Source organism: Bombina bombina, chromosome 5 (assembly GCF_027579735.1).
Source record: "Bombina bombina isolate aBomBom1 chromosome 5, aBomBom1.pri, whole genome shotgun sequence".
NCBI classification, from domain to species: Eukaryota; Metazoa; Chordata; class Amphibia; order Anura; family Bombinatoridae; genus Bombina; species Bombina bombina.
Window position 1 is genome coordinate 135,053,510 of NC_069503.1, and position 24,490 is coordinate 135,077,999.

The following is a 24,490-nucleotide window of genomic DNA, read 5'->3' on the forward strand; positions in this document are numbered from 1 at the left end:
CCTAAAGACTCTACTATTCAGGGATGCATACAACCTACACTAACCTTTCCTAACTCCATTGCTATCCCCTTGAACCCCTTAGCATGTAAGCCTATGAGCCCAGCTGTTTGTAGATCGCCTTCAAAAGAGCCGACTACAACAGTGAAACTCTCGGCAGGGCAGTGGCGTATTTAGGTTTAGTGCTGCCCCCCCCCCCCCCGCCCCCAACGTGCATACACCCAGGTTATATATATATATATATATATATATATACACACATATAGAGTGAGTGTATGTATGTATGTATGTATATATAGATATATAAATATATATGTCTATATATCTTTCTGTATATGTATATATATATATATATATATATATATATACACACACACATACATACAGATCCTATAAACTGTTGAGCCAATAAGCATGAAATTCACTATAAGATTATATTGCAATAATAAATGTATTAAAAATGTTTAAAAAAAAAAAGCACACCCCAAGTTTACTAGTTACTTTGGGGAGAAAAGTTACACTAGTCAACTCAATGTTAAAGTTAGGAGAAAAAGTACATTTTCTACTTGGCCACTGTGAGCAGCTATGTCTAATTTCCTTTCAGAGCTGTTGGACAAAAACTTGAAAACTTGAGTAAACATGTCAAAGTTGAACATGGCACAGTGCAAATTTAATTAACATGCTCTGACTGTAGATGTTGGTGATAAGTAAATAATGGGGGAAAAAAATTAGCCATGAAAACTGCTGCTAGATTATTTCCATAATTTGTCACATGAAGTCGGTACCTTCTCGGACTTTCACATTGTATGCTTGCCTGGTGGCCACTCCTGGATGCTGGCTGCTTTACCCTGACGCCCCCCAGCAGTACTAGTGACTGGCTTGCCACTCGCCGGCCTGCATGTCCTCCGCATATCATCACCTTGGTTCCCTCCTTGTCGCTGAGTTGTTGGGGAGGGGTTTATGGTGTGTCACTATGCGCGGCTTGTGGTGTGTTGCCATGCGTGGCTTGTGGTGCGTCGCTATTCGCTATGCGCTTAAGTCTCTTTCTCCCGGCTAACTGCCACCTCTTCTCCTGCCCCAACCAGAATGTGTCTAGGGGAAGAAGTGGGTGACTATTTGTCAGACGGATATCTAAGGGAGGTATAGCACAGTGGATGGATGCACCGCAGATAGGGAGGGCCATGGCAGGAGACTCCACTTGACAAGAAGAATGGAGAGTGGAGAATGACTCCAAAAACTGCCGCCCCTTCCAAACTCCCGCTCTAGGCACGGGCCTTGTCTGCCTAGGCGGTAATACGCCCCTGCGGCAGGGCCCTCTACCCATTTAATCCCTATAAATGTTATCTTGTATACCGCCTATGTTTATAGCCTATGTTTATAGCGCTGAAGAATCTGTTGGCGCTCTACAAATACCGGACAATAAATTATAATAATAATGGTTCAATAGTAAAATGTACTGCAAGTAAACAATGGAAATAAGCACCATTTTGTTTTGTAAAAGAATAAACTCACTAAGTGCAAAAACAAAAAGGCACTAAAAAGTAACATTCATATATATAAGAAATATAAAATATCCCTCTGAGCTCAAGTATATGTGCTAATGAAGCTAGCACCAATAAGCTGGCCAAGGGTCCTGAAGGAGCCCCCTAAACAAACTTACCTCAAAAGCTTTTAACCTAGTACTGAGAATGTATCAGTAGAAAGCTCAAGCATATCCTGGAGTAGGAAATAAGACAAATAAGTGCAAAGGAAGTTTCCTGCACTAAATGTCAGAAAAGAATATCTTTATCCATTTAAATGAAAAGGATACAAGGTAATGTATTCATTTTCTCTTTGCATAAATGTTTTGTAGATGATCTATTTATAAAGCCCATAAAGTTTTTTTTTTTTTTTTTAAATTTATAGTTTTGCTTATTTTTAAAAAAACATTGGTCTGATTTTCAGACTCCTAACCAAGCCCCAAAGTTTTATGTGAATACCGTCAGCTACCTTCTCCAGCTTGCTCCTGTTTGTGTAAAGGGTCTTTTCATATGCAAAAGAAGGGGGAGGGGGGAGTGTCTTATTTCCCACTTGCAGTGGGCTTTCCAGCTACCTTTTCAACAGAGCCAAACTGACAGCTTCTAAGTAAGTTTTTTTTTAACAGTTTTATACTGGATTTTTATATCAGTATCTGTGCATCTTATTCTATATAGTAGTGTCTATTACATGCAGTTATATGAAAATGAGTGTATACTGTCCCTTTAATGCTTAATACTCCAAATATGTCCCTCATGACTAAGTCAGTAATGAAGAGGGGAACTTCAGGGTCCTAACAAGGAAAAGCTAAAATAAACAATCTTGCACATCTTCATTCTTCACCTACCTCCAGCGGAGGCAAAGACAAGACTGATAACCATAGAGGTGGGAGGGTTGATATAGAGCTCTGAGGTTTGGGAATCTTTGCCTCCTCCTAGCGGCAGGAAAGATAGTTCCCAGGAGTAATAGATCGTGGACTCTTATCTATATGAAAGAAATACACATCACTTTTTTTTTGTAAAAGAAATAAGTTTTAATTTTCTTTAATAAATAAATCCCACCAAAAACTCTGAGATTAGTTCATTTCTAGAAGATACAATAAATCAGTATGGTACAAATGAAGCTATTCCTTGGATAAAAAACAAAAACAAAAAAAAAGTACTGAGTTGCAGTTAGGGCCCAGGCTTGTCTGTAAAACATTCAGGTGAGCAAGCTCCTCTACACATTTCTTGGATCAGTCCGTTATTTCAGTACACACTTGGTTATAATGCTCTCGAAATAACGCAACCACACATTATTAGATAACTGCTAGGTCTAGTGTCAGCACTGAGCGTTTACAGCGATATGATGCCCAAATGATGAAGCTCTTGAAAGTGATGCAACATATCTGTAAAAAGCCGACTAGAAAATATCACATGAACAGCTCTGTATATAAAGAATATATTTTACCTCAAAATGCCCTCAGTAGCCTCCTCAGAGTAAGGAAGTTTACTATGATAAATCAAAGTGTGATCTCAGCACTGATGATAAAGCTGGATTGGCTGTTTATTTTTTTTGCAATGCAAATAGAAAGTAGCTGAAGGATAACTGCTCACAGAGCACTTACTCTGGTGAGCTGAACATTTTTTGAGGTAATTTTTTTTTTTTGTACAGAGATGTTTATGTGATATTTTCCAATTAGCTTTTTACAGATATGCTGCATCACATTCAACTTATTTAGCATTGAGTATCATGACCCTTTAATATCATACACGTCTCCTGGCAGCGACAATATTCTGGTCTACAACGTTAGCTCTCTATCACCAATCGGCAGGAGCTTTGGAACACAAATGTAGTTAGATCATCCATTGGTCATGGTCTTGTTCAGTCCCCTCCATATCAGCCTAGGGAAAACACAAATGAAAATAATAACCACATGTACCAAACTCATAATTGATAAAAGTAAAATGGACAAATTAAAACAAGTGTTGTAATAAAGAATGACCTCTAGGAGGTAACCTGGTAACGTGAAGCTCAAAGAAAATGTGCGATAGTAGTTTTATAAAAAGAACAAATGTTGGACAATTTATGCATTTAATTAAGAACAAATTTCTATGTATCCTCTTATGATAAAGCACAATGTAATTGATATTTGAAAAAAAATAGGAAATTGAACAATTAATACAAAAAATACATTTCACCAACTCCTTCCTTACATGATAATGAGGATCTAATAACTATTATATATAGCACCCCGGCATTATCCTTTAAATTTGTCAAGAAAGACAGACTAATTACTACAGTAAACCTATGCTGCAGAATTTAACATTTGGTCATTTGGAATAAGGATGAAATGTATAAGAATTTATGGAGAAAAAAAACCCCAATAAATATATCCTATAGGAGGATACGGCTACAGCTACGCAGTTCACGGTTTTAAATTCAGAGCGATTGTAAGTTATCTGAATAACATACAGTAGATCTTGTGATCAGACTGCGTCACTGGCAGCTTTGTACTAGCATGAGCAGACAGTGGCATTACCACAAGAAATTAATTATGAAAATATGTATTCATTGATATGTTTAAAGTTCACAAGATTTGCTCTAAACTCACACAGAATCAGGTAAACAACAGAGCCTCTGTTTTAAGTGGTTGTAGCTTATGGAGCTGGTTATTCTGATACCTGAAGTCCCATTTCACAAAACTGCTGCGTCAGCTTCATACGATTAAAAAGGAACATTGTACTGTAAAATGTTTCCCCTTTAATGTGCCCAAATGATCCATTGTACCTACTGGAGTGTATTAAATTGATTGCAGACAACATCTTTACTTTTATTTTGTCATTTGAAATAGTTACTTTTGCCCATGAAAACACCACATATTATACTGAAAATATGAATATGGCTTTGTAGAAAAAGCTATGTAACTGGGAGATAACACGCAAAAAGTAACCTACCTGGTCTGGCTGGTAAAATAGATATTTTTGTATCTGAAACATTATTTGTAGCTTTGTTATATAATGTTCCAAAACACTGCTGCCATAGAGTACTCCTGAGCTCTTATAAGCCCACCTAGTTTTACTCTTCAATAAAAGACACCAAGAGAACGAAACAAATTTGATAACAGAAGAAGTAAATGCATGTTCTATCTGAATAATTTAAGTTTTTTTTTACTAGACTATCCCTTTAATAAGGCTAAGTCCCTCTGATTAAGGAGTGTGTGGCCAATCATAAGAACAAATCTATTTGCCTCTCTGGTCTTGACAATAAAACAACAACTAGTTTACGGCTGCTGCTCACCTCTATTTCCCCATCATCTGGTGACTCGTTGTAATCGTTCATCTCATCCATATCCTGCATATCCTCGTCATCCTCTGAGTCCTCCTCGCTGTCTTCATCGTCCTCATCGTCTTCCTCCTCCTCTTCGTCATATGGCTGAAAATGAAGAGAGACAGCGGTTATAACAGAGGAGAGATTTGTGACATTAATTATTGTAGTATATTCATTATATCCCAAAAACACAAGCTAGGTCCAGCATTTGGGAGGGGGGGGGGAACCTCCTTATTGTCCAACTAATATTTATAAAGGGATTTTGTATTATGTGTATGAAAGAGCAGCGATTGTAATATTGTAAAGGGACAGTCATAATTAGACATTTATGATATAGACAATTGTTTGAACCTCTTTCCTTATTTGGAGGACCCAATCTGGACTTGAGTATGGAGACGACAGGGCTTGCCACTGCCATTGTGTTAACAAAATCTCAATTGTTTGGCTTCAATAGCTGGGGGTGTTCCTTTCTATCATTCAGCACTATTTATAATATTGCTGCACATACTGCTTAAAACACATGCACTCCTGAGCGTACCTAAGTATGCTCTCATGGAAAGGGGTCAGGCTTTAACTAAGGAGACCAAGAGAGATTATAGAGGCAAAATAGAAAGTATTTTTTTTAGTTAATTTTACAAACCGTCTTGAAAGTTTAATTTTGTCTTCCATGTGCCTTGTCACATGAGTAGGAAGACTCACTTAAAACATAAAGAGACGACGTAGTGAAAAAACAACCTGCTCTTATTTGTTAGCATGTGTAATGTTTGAAATACTCACTCTGGAACTCTGTGTTTAACCCCTGCAAAGGGGCTTAAACACATAGATAATGTGCTGTAGCGAGCCACAGACCACGGCTGGTCCCGAGCGGGTGAATCAATTGGCAACAGCAGTTGCACAACCCCGTCAACCACTAATATGCTCACTCCGCAGCTCCTAAGGACTTTATAGCCATATAGTGTACAAAAGTATGTAGTCACTCTGCAGCTCCTAAGGACTTTATGGCCATATAGTGTACACAAGTATGTAGTCACTCTGCAGCTCCTAAACACTTTATAGCCATATAGTGTACACAAGTATGTAGTCAGCGTGCAGCTCCTAAGGACTTTATATCCATATAGTGTACACAAGTATGTAGTCACTCTGCAGCTCCTAAAAACTTTATGGCCATATAGTGTACACAAGTATGTAGTCACTCTGCAGCTCCTAAACACTTTATAGCCATATAGTGTACACAAGTATGTAGTCACACTGTAGCTCCTAAGTACTTTATGGCCATATAGTGTACACAAGTATGTAGTCACTCTGCAGCTCCTAATGACTTTATAGCCATATAGTGTACACAAGTATGTAGTCAGCGTGCAGCTCCTAAGTACTTTATAGCCATATAGTGTACACAAGTATGTAGTCACTCTGCAGCTCCTAAGCACTTTATAGCCATATAGTGTACACAAGTATGTAGTCACTCTGCAGCTCCTAAGTACTTTATGGCCATATAGTGTACACAAGTATGTAGTCACTCTGCAGCTCCTAAGTACTTTATAGCCATATAGTGTACACAAGTATGTAGTCACTCTGCAGCTCCTAAGGACTTTATAGCCATATAGTGTACACAAGTATGTAGTCACTCTGCAGCTCCTAAGCACTTTATAGCCATATAGTGTACACAAGTATGTAGTCACTCTGCAGCTCCTAAGCACTTTATAGCCATATAGTGTACACAAGTATGTAGTCACTCTGCAGCTCCTAAGTACTTTATAGCCATATAGTGTACACAAGTATGTAGTCACTCTGCAGCTCCTAAGTATTTTATGGCCATATAGTGTACACAAGTATGTAGTCGCTCTGCAGCTCCTAATGACTTTATGGCCATATAGTGTACACAAGTATGTGGTCACTCTGCAGCTCCTAAGTATTTTATGGCCATATAGTGTACACAAGTATGTAGTCACTCTGCAGCTCCTAATGACTTTATAGCCATATAGTGTACACAAGTATGTAGTCACTCTGCAGCTCCTAATGACTTTATAGCCATATAGTGTACATAAGTATGTGGTCACTCTGCAGCTCCTAAGTATTTTATGGCCATATAGTGTACACAAGTATGTAGTCACTCTGCAGCTCCTAATGACTTTATAGCCATATAGTGTACACAAGTATGTAGTCACTCTGCAGCTCCTAAGGGCTTTATGGCCATATAGTGTACACAAGTATGTAGTCAGCGTGCAGCTCCTAAGTACTTTATAGCCATATAGTGTACACAAGTATGTAGTGACTCTGCAGCTCCTAAGTACTTTATAGCCATATAGTGTACACAAGTATGTAGTGACTCTGCAGCTCATAATGACTTTATAGCCATATAGTGTACACAAGTATGTAGTAATTATAGCCATATAGTGTACACAAGTATGTAGTTACTCTGCAGCTCCTAAGGACTTTATGGCCATATAGTGTACACAAGTATGTAGTCACTCTGCAGCTCCTAAGAAGGACTGCATGGCCATAAAGTGTACACAAGTATGTAGTCACTCTGCAGCTCCTAAGGACTGCATGTTTACTATATGGACAAAAGTATGTAGACACCTGGCCATCACACCTATATGAGCTTGTTGGAATCTCATTCCTAAACCATGGACATTAGTGTGGAGTTGATCCCCACCCACGCAACTGCCACTCTTCTGGAATGGCTTTCCATAGGATTTTGGAGTGTGCCTTCATGGACCTCGCTTTGTGCACAGGGACACACAGTTATGGTGGAACAGAAAAAGGCCTTCCCCAAACCTGATGCCACAAAATTTGAGGCACCCAATTGTCTAAAATGTCTTTGTATCCTGTAACATTAAGATGACCCTTCACTGGAACTAAGGGGCCTAATCAAACCCTGAAAAACAGCTCAAGAACATTATCCCTCTTCTATTAAACTTTACAGTAGACACTATGCATTCCAGTAGGTAACATTCTCCTGCCATCTGCAAAAAGCAGATTCTTCCATCAGACTGCCAGATAGTGGGATTTAGCACTTCAGAGAACATGTTTGCACTGTTCCATGTTTGCTCGCGTTGATGTGAGGCTTGTGCACAGCTGCTCGGCCATGTAAACCCATTTCAATAAGTTCCTTACGCACAGTTCTTGTGCAGATGTTGCTTCCACAGACAGTTTGGGACCCTGTAGTGAGTGATGCAACTGATAAGCGGTTATTACATGCTACGTGCTGTAACACTCGGCAGCCCTGCTCTCTGATTTTGCCCGGTCTACCACTTTGTGGCTGAGCTCGTTGCTCCTAGGCGCTTCCACTTCACAATAATAGAACTTATAGTTAAATGGGACAGATCTAGTAGGGCAGAAACTTCACCAACTGACTTCCACCAAAGATGGCATCCTATGACAGTGCGACGTTTAAGGTCACTGAGCTCGTCAGCACGACCGATTGTACGGCCTCTGTTTGTCTATGGAGATTTCCTGGCTGTTTGCTTTATGTTATGCTCCTGTTACCAAAGAGGGTGGCTGAATCGCCTAAACGCAATTAGTAGGGGTGTCCACATACTTTTAGTCATATAGTGTATTTGTCTAACCGCTTTATAATGTTTAAAGGGATAGGAAAGTCAAAAATTAAGCTTTCACAGTTCAGATAGAGCATGTCATTTTAAATGTACTTCTATTATCAAATGCACTTTGTTCTTTTGGTATCTTTTGTTGAAAAGCATATGTGCATATTCTCAGCAACTGCAATGCTCTACTAGCAGCTATCTGGTGACTACACACATATGCTACCTTCCAGTAATGCATTGCTGCTGTGGGCAAACAAACTGTGCAGGGGTTACACAGCTATATGCAGGAAACACGTTAAAGCATTTTATTTTTGCACTCAGATCTGTCTAAACAGAGTTCATTGTTGATTAGTGCAAAAAGTGCATTCTCTAGAATATCAGAATATGTTATTTGTGCACTAAAATCTGCTTTTAAAGGGACATTAAACACCAAATAAATTATTTCATGATTCAGATAGAGAATACAATTTTTAAAAAAAGTGTCCAATTTACTTCTATTATCAAATGTATTTAAATATCATGTTATTCTTTGTTGAAGAGATACCTAGGTAGGTAGCGTGCACATGCCTGAAGCCCTACATGACAGGAAATAGTGCTGCCATTTAGTGCTCCTGCTAATGTATAACATTGTTGCAAAACTGCTGTAATATAGTGCTGCAGACACGTGCACACTCTTGAGCTTACATTTCTGCTTTCCAAATAAGGATAGCAAGTAAACAAGGAAAATATGATAATAGAAGTAAATTAGAAAGTTGTTTAAAATTTGATGTTCTATAAAAATCATGAAAGAAAAAAAAAATTGGGTTTTATGTCCCTTTAAGATTTCCAATTCTGAGAATCAGAAGTGCACAAAGGCAGATTTCACAAACATAACCTTCCTGCACTGTTCCTAATTGGCCACAACTGAGATGATCCGGTATGAAACTGATAAACATTGTGCAAACATAATGACTGTGTCTAACTGCATCTGCCCCAGTAGTAAACCCATCTTGGCTCTTCTTGGGGTGTAGTTTGACTATTGAGAAAAAACAAGTGCAGCAAGCAAGGTTAATGCATTGTTTTCTAACCATCATAACATATTGTAATTACAAGGTCTTTACTAAACCCTTTTAAAATATAAAATATTTTTTATTTAAAGCCATAAACCTACTGGAGTCTGCAAGTCAGCAACACACAGACCTAAGAGGACATCCTCACTGAATTCAATAACAGGGCTGAACATGGGACTCCCAGCCAGCGGATTAACAAAAAAGTAATGTAAAGTAGCTTCTTGTGCAAGCCTCCTATGTTTCACATTACAATGCCTGGCTACAACTTACCTCAGAAGCAGGTTTGCCGATAGGTACCAAATTGTTGTCCTTTTCGGCTATACTCTGAAGCTGCAGCGGGAGAGAAAGATGTCACTAGTACAGTTACATTATTATTGTATTTGTTATTCTAAAAATGTAAATCTGTTAAAATGAAATCAAAATATTAGTACATATATCAATATTAGTACATGTAGACTGTAAGCTCTTCAGAGCAGGACCCCCCTCCTCCTGTACTAGATTTGTTTAGTCTGTTATGTATTTTATCTTACCACAAATGTTTGCCATTGTACACCCCTATCTCAGCGCTACAGAATTTTTAGGTTCTATACAAATAAATGATAAAAATAATATCAATAATATAATTATTATTATTATGTAGAAAATAGTGGTACTGTGTCAACTAAAGCAAATTTATTTGATAAAAACAAAATTTAAAAATTAAAGGGACAGTCTACACCTTGGTGATCTTAAAGTCTTACCTTAGATTAAGCTGCAAATAGCCTCCTGCCCCTTTCTATATCATGCAACAGGAATGGTAAAAAAGTTATTTTAAAATGAATATTGTTTCCGGCCACTTTGAAATGGCTGCCAAGCTCAGCCTAATGATGACATCATAATATGGGCTGCATATGGTGTCCAATCACAAAAGACTCACTAGTTGGATTCAACAGACTGTAAATACTATTTAGCAGAGTACCTAGATGCAGCCCAGATCGTTGTGTCATCAGTGGGCTGAGCTTGGCAGCAATTTTAAAGCTGGCCAGAAACAATATTCATTTTAAAATAACTTTTTTTTACTGTTCCTGCTGCATTATATAGAAAGGGTGCACAAGGCTATTGGCAGCTTAATCTAAAGGTAAGACTTTAAGATGACTAAGGTGTAGCCTGTCCCTTTAAAGGGACATTAAACACTAAATACATGCTAGATAGAATGATGCATTCAAAGAAAAGATTAGTCCATGAGTAACATGTAGATGTATTTTTTAAAGTTTCATTAGTTGTTTAAAAAGTGACAAAATAAGTGTAAAGTTTTAGTGTCTATAAAACACTGGGAGCTGCCGTGTTGTAACTTGTGTTACCTTCTCTGCTGTGGCCAATTAGGGACAGTTATAAATAGGTCACTAGAGTGTGCAGCCAATGGTTGTGTGGATTTAACAGTGTTCTGCACTTCCATTTCTAACAGGAACTGAAAAGCTGACAATTTCAGAATGGAATTACAGGCAAAGAGGACAAAATAAATAATGAAAGTATATTGCAGAGTTGTTTTATATATACAATTTATCATTTTATATTACCATCTCAAAGTGTTTAATGCCCCTTTAATATTGAAGTATTAAGGGACAGTATGACCCCTTCATCAAAAAAATCTGTCCTGAAAGCTTTCAGCCGTTTTCCTGCTTCGTCATTTCTCAATAACCCAATGTCATAATAAAACTACTGCTATTAAAAGGGACACTGAACCCAAAATTTTTCTTTTGTAATTCAGATAGAGCATGCAATTTTAAGCAACTTTCTAATTTACTCATATTATCACATTTTCTTCATTCTCTTTGTATGTTTATTTGAAAAGCAAGAATGTAAGTTTAGATGCCGGCCCATTTTTGGTGAATAACCTAGGTTGTCCTTGCTGATTGGACAGCACTAACAAACAAGTGCTCTCCATGGTTCTGAACCAAAATGTGCTGGCTCCTTAGCTTAGATGCCTTCTTTTTCAAATAAAGATAGCAAGAGAACGAAGAAAAATTGATAATAAAAGTAAATTAGAAAGTTGCTTAAAATTGCATGCTCTATCTGAATCATGAAAGAAAAAATTTGGGTTCAGGGTCCCTTTAAACACAAATATGTAGAAATACTTACCTCTTCATCTTGAAAGCCGGATAGCTGATGATGTCGCTTCCCCCGCCCGTCGCAAGACTCTTCCTACGTCAGAAATGACAATTCCGGCCTTCCTCCAATCACGGTATTGCTTTAGGTAATGCTTTCCCCGGGGGGGGGGGGAGCCGTGATTAGAGGATGCCGGAGCCGTCATTGCTGACGTAGGAAGAGGCTTGCGACGGGCTGGATCGGCTTTCAAGACGAAGAGGTATTTCTACAAATATGGTGCAATGTAAATTTTCATGAATGAAAGTGCCCCTGTTTTAGTAGTATTTTTAAAAACCAGAACTACTTGATGAAACTTTACATTCACTTTAAAGCATGAAGATGCCGCTTCTGCATAATACATTTAAAGGGATATGAAACCTCAAAATTTTCTTTTGTGATTCAGATAGAGAATACAATTTTAAAAAAAGTTTCCAGCCTAGGTCGGCGTCTGGAGCGCTTCATGTCAGGAAATAGTGCTGCGATCTAGTGCTCTTGCAAATGGATAATCTTCTTGCAAATCTGCAGCCATAAAGTGCTCCAGACACGCTCCTGAGCTTAAAGGACCAGTCAACACAGTAGATATGTATAATCAACAAATGCAAGATAACAAGACAATGCAATAGCACTTAGTCTGAACTTCAAATGAGTAGTAGATTTTTTTTCTGACACCATGTGACAGCCATCAGCCAATCACAAATGCATACACGTACCATGTGACAGCCATCAGCCATTCACAAATGCATACACACTTATTCCTGCACATGCTCAGTAGGAGCTGGTGACTCAAAAAGTTTAAATATAAAAAGACTGTGCACATTTTGTTAATGGAAGTAAATTGTAAAGTTGTTTAAAATGGCATGCTCTATCTGAATAATGAAAGTTTAATTTTGACTTGAGTGTCCCTTTAAGTCTGTTTTTCAACAAAAGATGCCATGAGAACGAAGAAAATGTGATAATAGAAGTAAATTAGAAAGTTGTTTAACATTGCTTCGAATCCTGAAAGAAAGAAAAATTGAGTTTCACATCCCTTTTATATTTCACACAGTGCATTTGTGACAAAATGTAATAAGGTAACACTTTCCTGAGCAACAAGGGATTTGGATGAAGTACTCACCCAGGCCTGGTGCTGCTGTTCTTGCTGCTGAAGCTCATTCTCATCCACACATGGCCGGTCTAAATTAAACCACAGGGACTCAGTCACTTGTGGGAACAGTGATGGAAACAACGTGGACATTCTGCAAGAAAAAGAGGCTGTTATTAAAGGGATATGAAACAAACTTTTTCTTTTGTTGTTCAGATAGAGAACGTGATTTTACGCAACTTTCTAATATACTTCTATTATCAATTTTTTTCTTTGCTCTCTTGGTATCTTTTGTTGAAAAGCAGGGAAATAAGCGTAGGAGCCTGCCCATTTCTGGCAAAAGTTTGGCAAGAATGTTACCCATTGGCAACACCACTAGAGGGCAGCACTGTTTCCTTCTATGTAGTGCTCCAGATGCCTACCTAGGTATCTGTTCAACAAACAATATCATGAAAACAAAGCAAATTTGATAATAGAAGTAAATTGGAAACTTTTTTTTAAATGGTATGATCTGTATGAATCACAAAAGAAAATGTTTGGGTTTCATATCATATAGGGGTATACCTTAAAGGGATTTAGGTAGAACATATAATACACACACAGCCACCAATCAGCAGCTAGAATCTAGGTTATTTGCTACTTCTGAGCTTTCCTAGATAAACCTTTCAGCAAAGAATAAAAAGAGAAGGAATCAAATTAATGATTCAGACAGAGGATATAAATTTAAACAACTTTCCAATTTACTTATATTATTTAATGTCTAATGATGACTTTACTGTCCCTTTAAAGCCAATGCTATATGCCTGCCTTAGACATGGTGGCATAAAGAAAATAATAATTGTAATAAGGAAGCCAGAATACATCAGCCTAAATTAAACTTCCCAGTTATGCTCCTGACAGCACAGTGATCTGTGTGACTAACACAGGAACCCCGAGGTAAGTCAAATCAACACAAGGATGGGCAACAAAAAGCTAATCACCGACCCTAAGGGAGGCAATGAGTCAACTAGAAGCCCTCTCTAATGGCACTCAATGGGTTAAAGATGCTAGGAAGGTATAGAACACAAAGCAGAGCTCATTCAAACCAAGTGAGGCAGATCTACACCCATCCGTATAATAACCCAGTACCGTATATACCGCACACCGAGATTACAGCAGGAAGCACAACCACCCAACCGATACACAACACTCCTGACTCTACAAAGATGGCCGAGCACTTCAGCCACACTAATCATAAAGTAGTGATTGCGTGACCAGACTGTCTCCAGGCGCTCACACCTGTTTTCTCTATGGTAAGCTACTGGTGTCAGCCCTCCCAGGCACTCCCTCTAATAGTAAAACATAGAACGTGGTGCTTGCTGGGAAGTATACACCCAACATGGTTGGAGACTTGAAAAAAGAGTATGGGGTCCGGCGAGAGGAGAGTCTAAAAGAAACTATGTGAGAGAGAGAACCTGTCGTGAGGAGAGGGGAGGTCAGGAGATAAAGTTCTATCTGTAAGTGTGGCTGCCTGCAAAATGTCGTGATTATTATTCAAATACACTCTCATTACTTTATGGTACCCTGCTAGTATGTGACATGCTGATGTGTATACTGTCATTACTAACTGGTACCCTGCTAGTATGTTACATGCTGATATGTATACTGACATTACTCACTGGTACCCTGCTAGTATCTGACATGCTGATGTGTATACTGTCATTACTCACTAGTACCCTGCTAGTATGTTACATGCTGATATGTATACTGATATTAGTCACTGGTACCCTGCTAGTATATGACATGCTGATGTGTATACTGACATTAGTTACTGGTACCCTGCTAGTATCTGACACGCTGATGTGTATTCTGACATTACTCACTGGTATCCTGCTAGTATCTGACATGCTGATGTGTATACTGCGATTACTCACTGGTACCCTGCTATTATCTGACATGCTGATGTGTATACTGTGATTACTCACTGGTACCCTGCTATTATCTGACATGCTGATGTGTATTCTGACATTACTCACTGGTATCCTGCTAGTATCTGACATGCTGATGTGTATACTGCGATTACTCACTGGTACCCTGCTATTATCTGACATGCTGATGTGTATACTGTGATTACTCACTGGTACCCTGCTAGTATCTGACATGCTGATGTGTACACTGACATTACTCATTGGTACCCTGCTAGTATCTGACATGCTGATGTGTATACTGACATTACTCACTGGTACCCTGCTAGTATCTGACATGCTGATGTGTATACTTACATTACTCATTGGTACCCTGCTAGTATGTGATATGCTGATATGTATACTGACATTAGTTACTGGTACCCTGGTAGTATATGACATGCTGATGTGTATACTGACATTACTCACTGGTATCCTGCTAGTATCTGACATGCTGATGTGTATACTGCGATTACTCACTGGTACCCTGCTATTATCTGACATGCTGATGTGTATACTGCGATTACTCACTGGTACCCTGCTATTATCTGACATGCTGATGTGTATACTGTGATTACTCACTGGTACCCTGCTAGTATCTGACATGCTGATGTGTACACTGACATTACTCATTGGTACCCTGCTAGTATCTGACATGCTGATGTGTATACTGACATTACTCACTAGTACCCTGCTAGTATCTGACATGCTGATATGTATACTGACATTAGTCACTGGTACCCTGCTAGTATCTGACATGCTGATGTGTATACTGACATTGCTCACTGGTACCCTGCTAGTATCTGATATGCTGATGTGTATACTGACATTACTCATTGGTACCCTGCTAGTATGTTATATGCTAATGTGTATACTGACATTAGTTACTGGTACCCTGGTAATATCTGACATGCTGATGTGTATACTGACATTAGTTACTGGTACCCTGCTAGTATCTGACACGCTGATGTGTATTCTGACATTACTCACTGGTATCCTGCTAGTATCCGACATGCTGATGTGTATACTGCGATTACTCACTGGTACCCTGCTATTATCTGACATGCTGATGTGTATACTGTGATTACTCACTGGTACCCTGCTAGTATCTGACATGCTGATGTGTATACTTACATTACTCATTGGTACCCTGCTAGTATGTGATATGCTGATGTGTATACTGACATTAGTTACTGGTACCCTGGTAGTATATGACATGCTGATGTGTATACTGACATTACTCATTGGTACCCTGCTAGTATATGACATGCTGATGTGTATACTGACATTAGTCATTGGTACCACCCTGCTAGTATGTGATATGCTGATGTGTATACTGACATTAGTTACTGGTATATTGGGTTCTCCGAAGAGAGAAGCGCTCTACCAGGGACGAACAACAGCTCATTAGCTAGTCCTATGGCGATTTACCACCCGGAAGCAGCCTCTTTTAGACCAGTTAACCATTAGTTACTGGTACCCTGGAAGTATCTGACATGCTGATGTGTATACTGACATTACTCACTGGTATCCTGCTAGTATGTGGCACGCTGATGTGTATACCGACATTACTCACTGGTACCCTGCTAGTATCTGTCACGTTGATGTGTATACCGACATTACTCACTGGTACCATGCTAGTTTTACTGACATTATCTGTTGTTACTCTGCTAGTTATACTGACTTTACCTGTTGGTACTCTGCTAGTTATACTGACGTTACCTGTTGGTCCTCTGCTAGTTATACTGACGTTACCTGTTGGTACTCTGCTAGTTATATCGACGTTACCTGTTGGTACTCTGCTAGTTATACCGACGTTACCTGTTGGTACTCTGCTAGTTATACCGACGTTACCTGTTGGTACTCTGCTAGTTATACCGACGTTACCTGTTGATACTCTGCTAGTTATACCGACGTTACCTGTTGGTACTCTGCTAGTTATACTAACGTTACCTGTTGGTGCTCTGCTAGTTATACTAACGTTACCTGTTGGTGCTCTGCTAGTTATACTGACGTTACCTGTTGTTACTCTGCTAGTTATATTGACGTTACCTGTTTTTACTCTGCTAGTTATACTGACGTTATCTGTTGTTAAAGTTCAAAGAATCCCAGCACGCAAAAAGAGAGATATATGCACATCACTCCAGGACCACTACCAAAGGTCTTCAGTATAATATACCACAACCACACAGTAGGAGTGACAGCACAAAAATATTTATTCAAATATTAGCAGACAAAAAAGAACGGCAACGTTTCGGGATGCTATCTCTTATTCATGCCATGGTTTACTGACAAACATTGCTTACTTATATACTTACTCGCCACTAGGTGGCGCTCAGTCATTTTACATGTTAACTCTTTCATTGCTTAAACTGCTATATACAGAATATTATACTTACATAGTTGACAAGAAAAATAAAGCACATAAGTAATTTTTATATACAGTAAACAAGATGTATATCCTGACTAGAGGGAGAATCATCTATAAAATCTATGGAAAAAAAATTAACAATAATAAATCCTACTTTTTCCTATCTTATCTGTTGTTAACCTGCTAGTTATACTGACATTATCTGTTGTTACTCTGCTAGTTACACTGACGTTACTCTGCTAGTTACACTGACGTTATCTGTTGTTACTCTGCCAGTTATACTGACGTTACTCTGCTAGTTATACTCATGTTATCTGTTGTTACTCTGCTAGTTATACTGACGTTACCTGTTGGTACTCTGCTAGTTATACTAACATTACCTGTTGGTGCTCTGCTAGTTATACTGATGTTACCTGTTGTTACTCTGCTAGTTATACTGACGTTACCTGTTGGTACTCTGCTAGTTATACTAACATTACCTGTTGGTGCTCTGCTAGTTATACTGATGTTACCTGTTGTTACTCTGCTAGTTATACTGACGTTATCTGTTGTTAAAGTTCAAAGAATCCCAGCACGCAAAAAGAGAGATATATGCACATCACTCCAGGACCACTACCAAAGGTCTTCAGTATAATATACCACAACCACACAGTAGGAGTGACAGCACAAAAATATTTATTCAAATATTAGCAGACAAAAAAGAACGGCAACGTTTCGGGATGCTATTTCTTATTCATGCCATGGTTTACTGACAAACATTGCTTACTTATATACTTACTCGCCACTAGGTGGCGCTCACAGTCATTTTACATGTTAACTCTTTCATTGCTTAAACTGCTATATACAGAATATTATACTTACATAGTTGACAAGAAAAATAAAGTACATAAGTAATTTTTATATACAGTAAACAAGATGTATATCCTGACTAGAGGGAGAATCATCTATAAAATCTATAAAAAAAATTAACAATAATAAATCCTACTTTTTCCTATCTTATTTGTTGTTACTCTGCTAGTTATACTGACATTATCTGTTGTTACTCTGCTAGTTATACTGACATTATCTGTTGTTACACTGACGTTACTCTGCTAGTTACACTGACGTTACTCTGCTAGTTACACTGACGTTACTCTGCTAGTTACTCTGCCAGTTATACTGACGTTACTCTGCCAGTTATACTGACGTTACTCTGCCAGTTATACTGACGTTATCTTTTGTTACTCTGCTAGTTATACTGACGTTACCTGTTGTTACTCTGCTAGTTATACAGACATTACCTATTGTTACTCTGCTAGTTATACTGAAGTTACCTGTTACTCTGCTAGTTATACAGACATTACCTGTTGTTACTCTGCTAGTTATACAGAAGTTACCTGTTACTCTGCTAGTTATACAGACATTACCTGTTGTTACTCTGCTAGTTATACAGACATTACCTGTTGTTACTCTGCTAGTTATACAGACATTACCTGTTGTTATACTGACGTTATCTGTTGTTACTCTGCTAGTTATACTGACGTTACCTGTTGTTACTCTGCTAGTTATACTGACGTTACCTGTTGTTATACTGACGTTACCTGTTGTTACTCTGCTAGTTATACAGACATTGCTGGTTGACACAGTACTGGTTACTGCATTACTTCAGGTCCCTCAATTTATAGCTAATATTTTCTGTTCCCAATGCTGCTGTATTTGGGCTTCTCGTATTCTTCTGTGCTTGTGATGCAGTTTTCAATCTCTCATTTCTTCTTTGTCCTTGATATAAAGATTGTGCATCTTAAAGAGACAGTGTACTGTAAACGTGTTACCAATGATCCGTTTTACCTTCTGGCGTGTATTAAATTGTTTACAACTATCTTCTTTACATTTTATGTTTTTAATTTAAAAAAATGCCTTTCCCTGTTGAAATCACCACATATACTGAAAAGATGAATACTGCAGTATTCTCTATAGAAAAGCTATGTAAACCAAATGCATCAGCAGAAAGCAACCTCCCAGTGGGGAGAGAGCCTATTTAACAAGAGCTTTTTGTTATTGTATTTACACGTTTTGCCCCTAGCCATGTTTTTTTCCTTCTCCTTCACAGGTTTCCCATACTTGTCTTAGCCCACCTGTAGCTCCTGGAGCTGCAGGGATGTCATTGAATCCCCCAACACGGGTGACAGGAACATCCCACATCCCGTTATCCTCATCTGCCTCCCAGGATCGCAGGAGGAGGAGACTCCGCAGTTGAGAAATGGAAGATGAAGGCAAGAAAGGCAAAAAGGTAAAGATCTATCGGACAGCGCTGGTTCCGCTGGCCTCTCTAGATACAAATAATATTATCACGTATCAATAGTTCCCTTTTTATTTAACAAAAAATCTCCATTGCTTTTGACATTTTTAGGTTTTTATTTTTTAATTTGTATTTGTGTAATTTTGAATTTATAGTGAAATAGTTATTTATAAACCAGTATTGTATATAATGAATACTGTGAGATCCCTAAAGGCTTCCAACCACATCAGTACACGTCTGTCATGATATCAGCATTGCTATATATAGCCGTTACTGTCTTTCCTACAAAACCTTTATTGGTCAATCAAGGAGATTTATAAATAGGCCTCAGAGCCTAGAGAAACAATACTAGACCATAACAGCTGTCTCCATATCACACAGCAGGAAATCTAGTACCTATCACACACATAGTGAGCTTTCAAGCTATGTAATATATTATATATTCAATATACTCTCTGTGGACATCTGACCATCACCCCCCTGCCTTTGCAATTATAACAGCCACAGCTCTATTAGGATGGCCCAATTGAGTTAACACATTATTTGTGAGGTCAGACACTGATGTTAGATAAGGTGGTTTGACTTGCAATTGGCTTTCAGTTTATCCCAAAGGTGTTCAGTGTAGTTGAGATCAGTCCACTCAAGTTCCTTCACATCAAACTCGACAAACCATGTTTTCATGGACCTCGCTTTGTGCACAGGGGCAAAGCCATGCCTTCCCCAAACTGTTGCCACAAAGTTAAAAACGCCTTATTGTCTAACTTGTTTTAGCCAAAAACTCGGAAAAACAGTTCCAGACTGTTATCCATCCTCCACCAAACTTTACAGTAGGCGCTATGTATGCCGATAGGTAGCGTTCTCCTGGCCCTATAAGCTCTTTAGTACAATCCATTGAATTGCTAATGTTTGTCTATGGATATTTTGTGGCTATGTTCTAGATTTTGTGCACCTGTTAGCAATAGGTGTGGCTGAAATACCTGAACTCAATAATTAGTAGGAGTGTCCACATACTTTTAGCCAAATAGTCTAGCTGTTTTATACGTATGGGATGAGCTTTTAGGAATGTCAGACCTGCTTATTTATCTCTCTCACTATACACAACCCAATACTTTGGTACTGAAATTTTTTATTATGGCGGGTGGTTTGAAAGAGCAAAACCATCTATTTCACTTACAGGAATAAACCTAAAAGAGCAATTTAAAAAATATTTAAAGCACCATTAAAGGGGTAATGTACTGTAAAATTGTTGCCCCCATAATCTGTTTAGAATTTATTTTTATACCGGCTACAGAAATAACTGGTTTCTTTAGGTTTGCTTTTGTATCTAAAAAAACTGTATTGGCTAATTTAAACCACTACCTAATCAAATGGGCTGAGCTTCTTGTGAGATTAGACCTTATTAGCTTATCTTTCTATATTTACACAAAATCATCATCTTATCTCCTCAGTACGTAGGGTCTGATGATCAAAAACTCTGTCATGGAGAGAAATAACACAAAATCTTTGGGTTTTGTTTTGAGCATTACATTGTAATCTAATCATCTCTTCTTCACACCCAGAACTTCTGATGAGAGTTCTTAGATCCTCTCACCAGAGAGGAAATAATTAGATCATTGGGCCCTTAGAGAGAGCAATGGAAAATTAAATGCGCAATATGTCCTAGATTGAAGAGACAATAGCAGTCATGTGACCACAGTGTAATCGGAGCCGCCATGTTTAATAAAAGGATGTTGAAAAATACTTGTGTGCAAGCATCGAAGTGAGCCTCTTAAATTAGGAAAATATGGAGATGTAATGCACATTTGTTCGGGAGCGCACACCGACAAAATGAATATGCAATTTTGGAGCCCTGCGATAGGTCAATCTGTAACAGAGTAGACACAACCTTTTTAGGGATTGGATGATGTAAAATCAGATCTAAAATTATATATATATTTTTTTATTACGATAGAAGCTTTGTTTTGATGTGTAAGTGAAATCTGCCGATTATTCTATGTATTTTCAAATTATATAATTTGTAATATGCCTTTTTTCAAAACTATTGTAAGCTTTTGATGTGGGCATACAACAAGCAAAATCAGCTATTCAAAATAAAGGTAAAGGAGCTAATTGTATTAATTTGTTCCCAGTGATTCATTTTACCTGCTGGAGTGTATTAAAGTTTTAACAAATAGCTCCTTTTCCTTTATTTCACAAATAGCTGATTTAGCATGAGGTATCCTTACCTATATTGAAAGTTTCTATACTAGTATAGGCTATAGAGAAGCTGTGTGAACATAGCCAGCAGAAGAAATTACACTTCCAGTGGAAGGTAGGTGAGATAAGTAATACAATTTTAATTTCCAATTGTTCTCTCTCAGGCCCTGATATTCAGAACCTCTCCGCCAGCCCTGCAAGATCCTTAGTGACATTTTTCAAAATGCAGATATTGCTTTACTTCTCCAAGAGGCGGTCCCTGCATTTCTGTATTTGAAGGAGAGACAAGACCAGTGCAATATAGCACTGGGTGACACGACAGTTCTACTGCATTTACATTTTGTGCTTTTTTATAGCAATTTGCGCTTCAGATTAAATGTTATTACATTTAAACTTTGCACTTTCTATTTTGTATTTTATTTTGTATATAGCAGTGTATTTAGGATTGTGATTTTATAAATTTTGATTATGCCTTCACCGTTTCTGTGTAACTTTAACAAATTAGGCTCATACTTTGTATATTTATGAGTATCTTTAACAAATTAGATTGCACTTTGCATGTCTTTTGTTTACATTAAAACTGAAAAACTGTCAGCTTCAGTTTCCCAGAGAGCGTCATTGATTATCTGCCCCATAGAAAGTAAACATTCTCTAGTTTGGAGAGATTATAGTGCTGACTTCACATGGGCAAAACTCGCTGAATTTTCTAAGAAAAGGGAAGGAACCTGGAAATCCCAGAGAGATGAGAGATGCCTTCCACAGAAAGTAATGAAGCTCTCTGGGATACAACATTTCACATAGGAGAGATAATCTAACTGGAGAACCCCTGAGGCAGATATAAAGGCTCAGTTTGCATCAATTACAAATTAAACTGAAATGTCTTCACTACAATTTTTAACTTGCTTTTGTCTATATTTTAGTATATATTACTTTTCTGTTAGTTAAAATAAGTGTATTGTGAATTTTGAGCAATCTTCACCTTCTTACAGCTTGTAAAACAAATCTGTGAAACCAGCTAGTTTAAAATGCATACAAAATTTCACAAGACTTGTGAGAGAGCTTCAGACATATCCTGGGAACAAAGTGTCAGTTTTAGTCTACAATGCAACAATTACAACGGGAAATGTAATTTGTAAAAACTACACAGAAATATACAAAGTATAATCCTGTTATTAAAGTAACACAGAAACTTTCAACGCATAGTCAGAATGTGTAAAAGCACTGCTAGATCAAAATGTAAATGTTTTAAAATAAATAAATGAGGGCAAAGCTTAAATGAAAAAATACTTAAAGGACCCAATCTGAAATGTATAGTAATATAAAATATAGTGTACAAAGTGTAACCAAACTGCTATATTGCAATGGGCTTGTCTCTGCTTCACATAAATAAATGTAGAGTTCCGCCCTTTTTTTCTTTTGAAAACTCATTGAGTTCAGCCCCTGTGAAGTCTGAACTACAATTTCTCTCCAAGCTGGAGAACCTTTGAATATCAGGGCCTAAGTATCGGGATTTGGTATACAAACAGATATAAGATAAGAAAGTATTTGTGTGTACAGAAAGTGATACCACAATAAGATCTGATTTCCCTGCCAGCTAATGCTCTTGCAAATGTACAACGTTAAAAGTATTCTTGCAAAACCGCTGCAAATATAGTTCTGCATGCATATGCGTGCTCCTTAGCCTACCTACCTGCATTTCAATAAAGGTTACGAACAGAACAAAGTTAATTTGATCATAGAAGTAAGTTTTTATATTTTGTCTGAATCATGAAAGAAAATAGTTTTTTCATGTCTTGTTGATGATGCGGTTGCCGTAAATGAAATCACTCATCTGTGCACTGATGCCAGTGAACTCGGTAAACTCAAAATATGTATTGCAGTATACTTGTGGTCATACCCTTATTTAGTTTACCTAGGTTTTCATCAATCTTCTAAGTCTTTAATAAGTGCGAAACTGACTGCTATACCTCTCCCCGCCTAATGTGCGCATTTCCTGTACAATTGCAAGTCACTTGTTCTTGACTTCAGCAGCCGTATACTGAGTTAAAATATTTTACTTTTTGTCCTTATAGAACAGCTACATTTAACCTCTTGGTTAAATTAATCACTTTGCAGGGTTAATTGTATCTATATTTTATGTACTGGCTCTAGGCACTGCTGTATCTATGCTATGTGGTAGGTACTACTCTTTGCTATGACAACCCTCTGAAGGGGGGATTTACTGCCTCTTCTGGATTCCTGACAGCAGAACGGCACATTGGTCGGAGCTTTTTGTTGATGTAAGCTATTTATGTGAATCACTGAAGCGAGTCTCAAGTAACATTAAAGAAAAGTATTTAATTTTATGGCCAGGTTTTCCTACAAATGTCTTATTGCTGATCAGGTGATTAGGGGCTGCTTACATATGTTGCTCCTGATTTGCCGCACTGGCTGTGTCCTGTTTAAGAGACCATGCAATACCTACCTACCCCCTCCGAACTGGCTTAAAAAACAGCAAGAAAAAGTAGCAAGTGAGCCAAAACTTTTTTAATAATTTTTTTTTATTTATGGAATTGGGTAAGAGCTTTTTATATGTATACCTATATATAGAATTATCCACAAAATCCAGATAAGCCAGAAACAAAATTATAGAAGCCACAGCATTTTGGCTCTCAGGATTTGTCAAGCTCTGATCTAGATCAGGGGTCGACAAACCCAGGAGTCAGGGAGCCACTGGCTCCTAGCATTTTATCCCTGGCTCCTAACTTTAGGGTTATTCTCCATCTATCTATATATAAATACCACTGTCTGGCTTCTAAATATTCTTTCTGGCTCCTAAATTTTGAACAGATTTGTCGACCACTGACTAGACGTGTAATCGGTTTCACATTTCATTGTTTGATTGTGATTATGCATATATAAAGGGAGATTTAAATACACTACATATACGTTTCATTGACCTCCCTCTAATCATGGTTGCAGCCATTTTGTAACCTAGGTTTTATTGCAGGTATCTGAAGGAGAGTTGCTGCACATGCATCAGTACTGTAATGCAGTGAAAAGCTAGATTTAAACATGGCGGCTCTCATGATTAGAGAGAGGC

At 38.0% G+C, this 24,490-nt stretch overlaps 2 protein-coding genes across 5 annotated transcripts in view; one reads left to right on the forward strand and one right to left on the reverse strand.

Moving 5' to 3' along the window:
* Positions 1-2,520: 2,520 nt before the first annotated feature.
* On the reverse strand, positions 2,521-13,836 carry ANAPC15 (anaphase promoting complex subunit 15). Of its 3 annotated transcripts, none has more exons than XM_053713705.1 (5): positions 13,749-13,836; positions 12,654-12,774; positions 9,686-9,745; positions 4,792-4,926; positions 2,521-3,395 (listed from the first exon to the last, which is right to left on the reverse strand). In XM_053713705.1, the coding sequence occupies exons 2-5, from the start codon at positions 12,771-12,773 to the stop codon at positions 3,348-3,350; spliced, it is 363 nt and encodes a 120-aa protein (XP_053569680.1). In that variant the 5' UTR covers position 12,774; positions 13,749-13,836; the 3' UTR covers positions 2,521-3,347. The 3 variants fall into 3 exon arrangements, with proteins under 3 accessions (XP_053569680.1, XP_053569681.1, XP_053569682.1); XM_053713706.1 differs by having other exon boundaries at positions 13,765-13,807; XM_053713707.1 differs by lacking the exon at positions 13,749-13,836 and adding an exon at positions 13,706-13,724.
* Positions 13,837-13,980: 144 nt separating this feature from the next.
* The window catches only part of CCM2 (CCM2 scaffold protein), a 154,175-nt gene continuing 143,665 nt past the window's right edge, over positions 13,981-24,490 (forward strand). For both annotated transcript variants that reach the window (XM_053713708.1, XM_053713709.1), the window contains exons 1-2: positions 13,981-14,116; positions 19,024-19,203. In XM_053713708.1, coding sequence (XP_053569683.1) covers positions 19,174-19,203 — 30 coding nt within the window. In that variant the 5' untranslated portion in view covers positions 13,981-14,116; positions 19,024-19,173. The remainder of the gene's footprint in view (positions 14,117-19,023; positions 19,204-24,490) is intronic.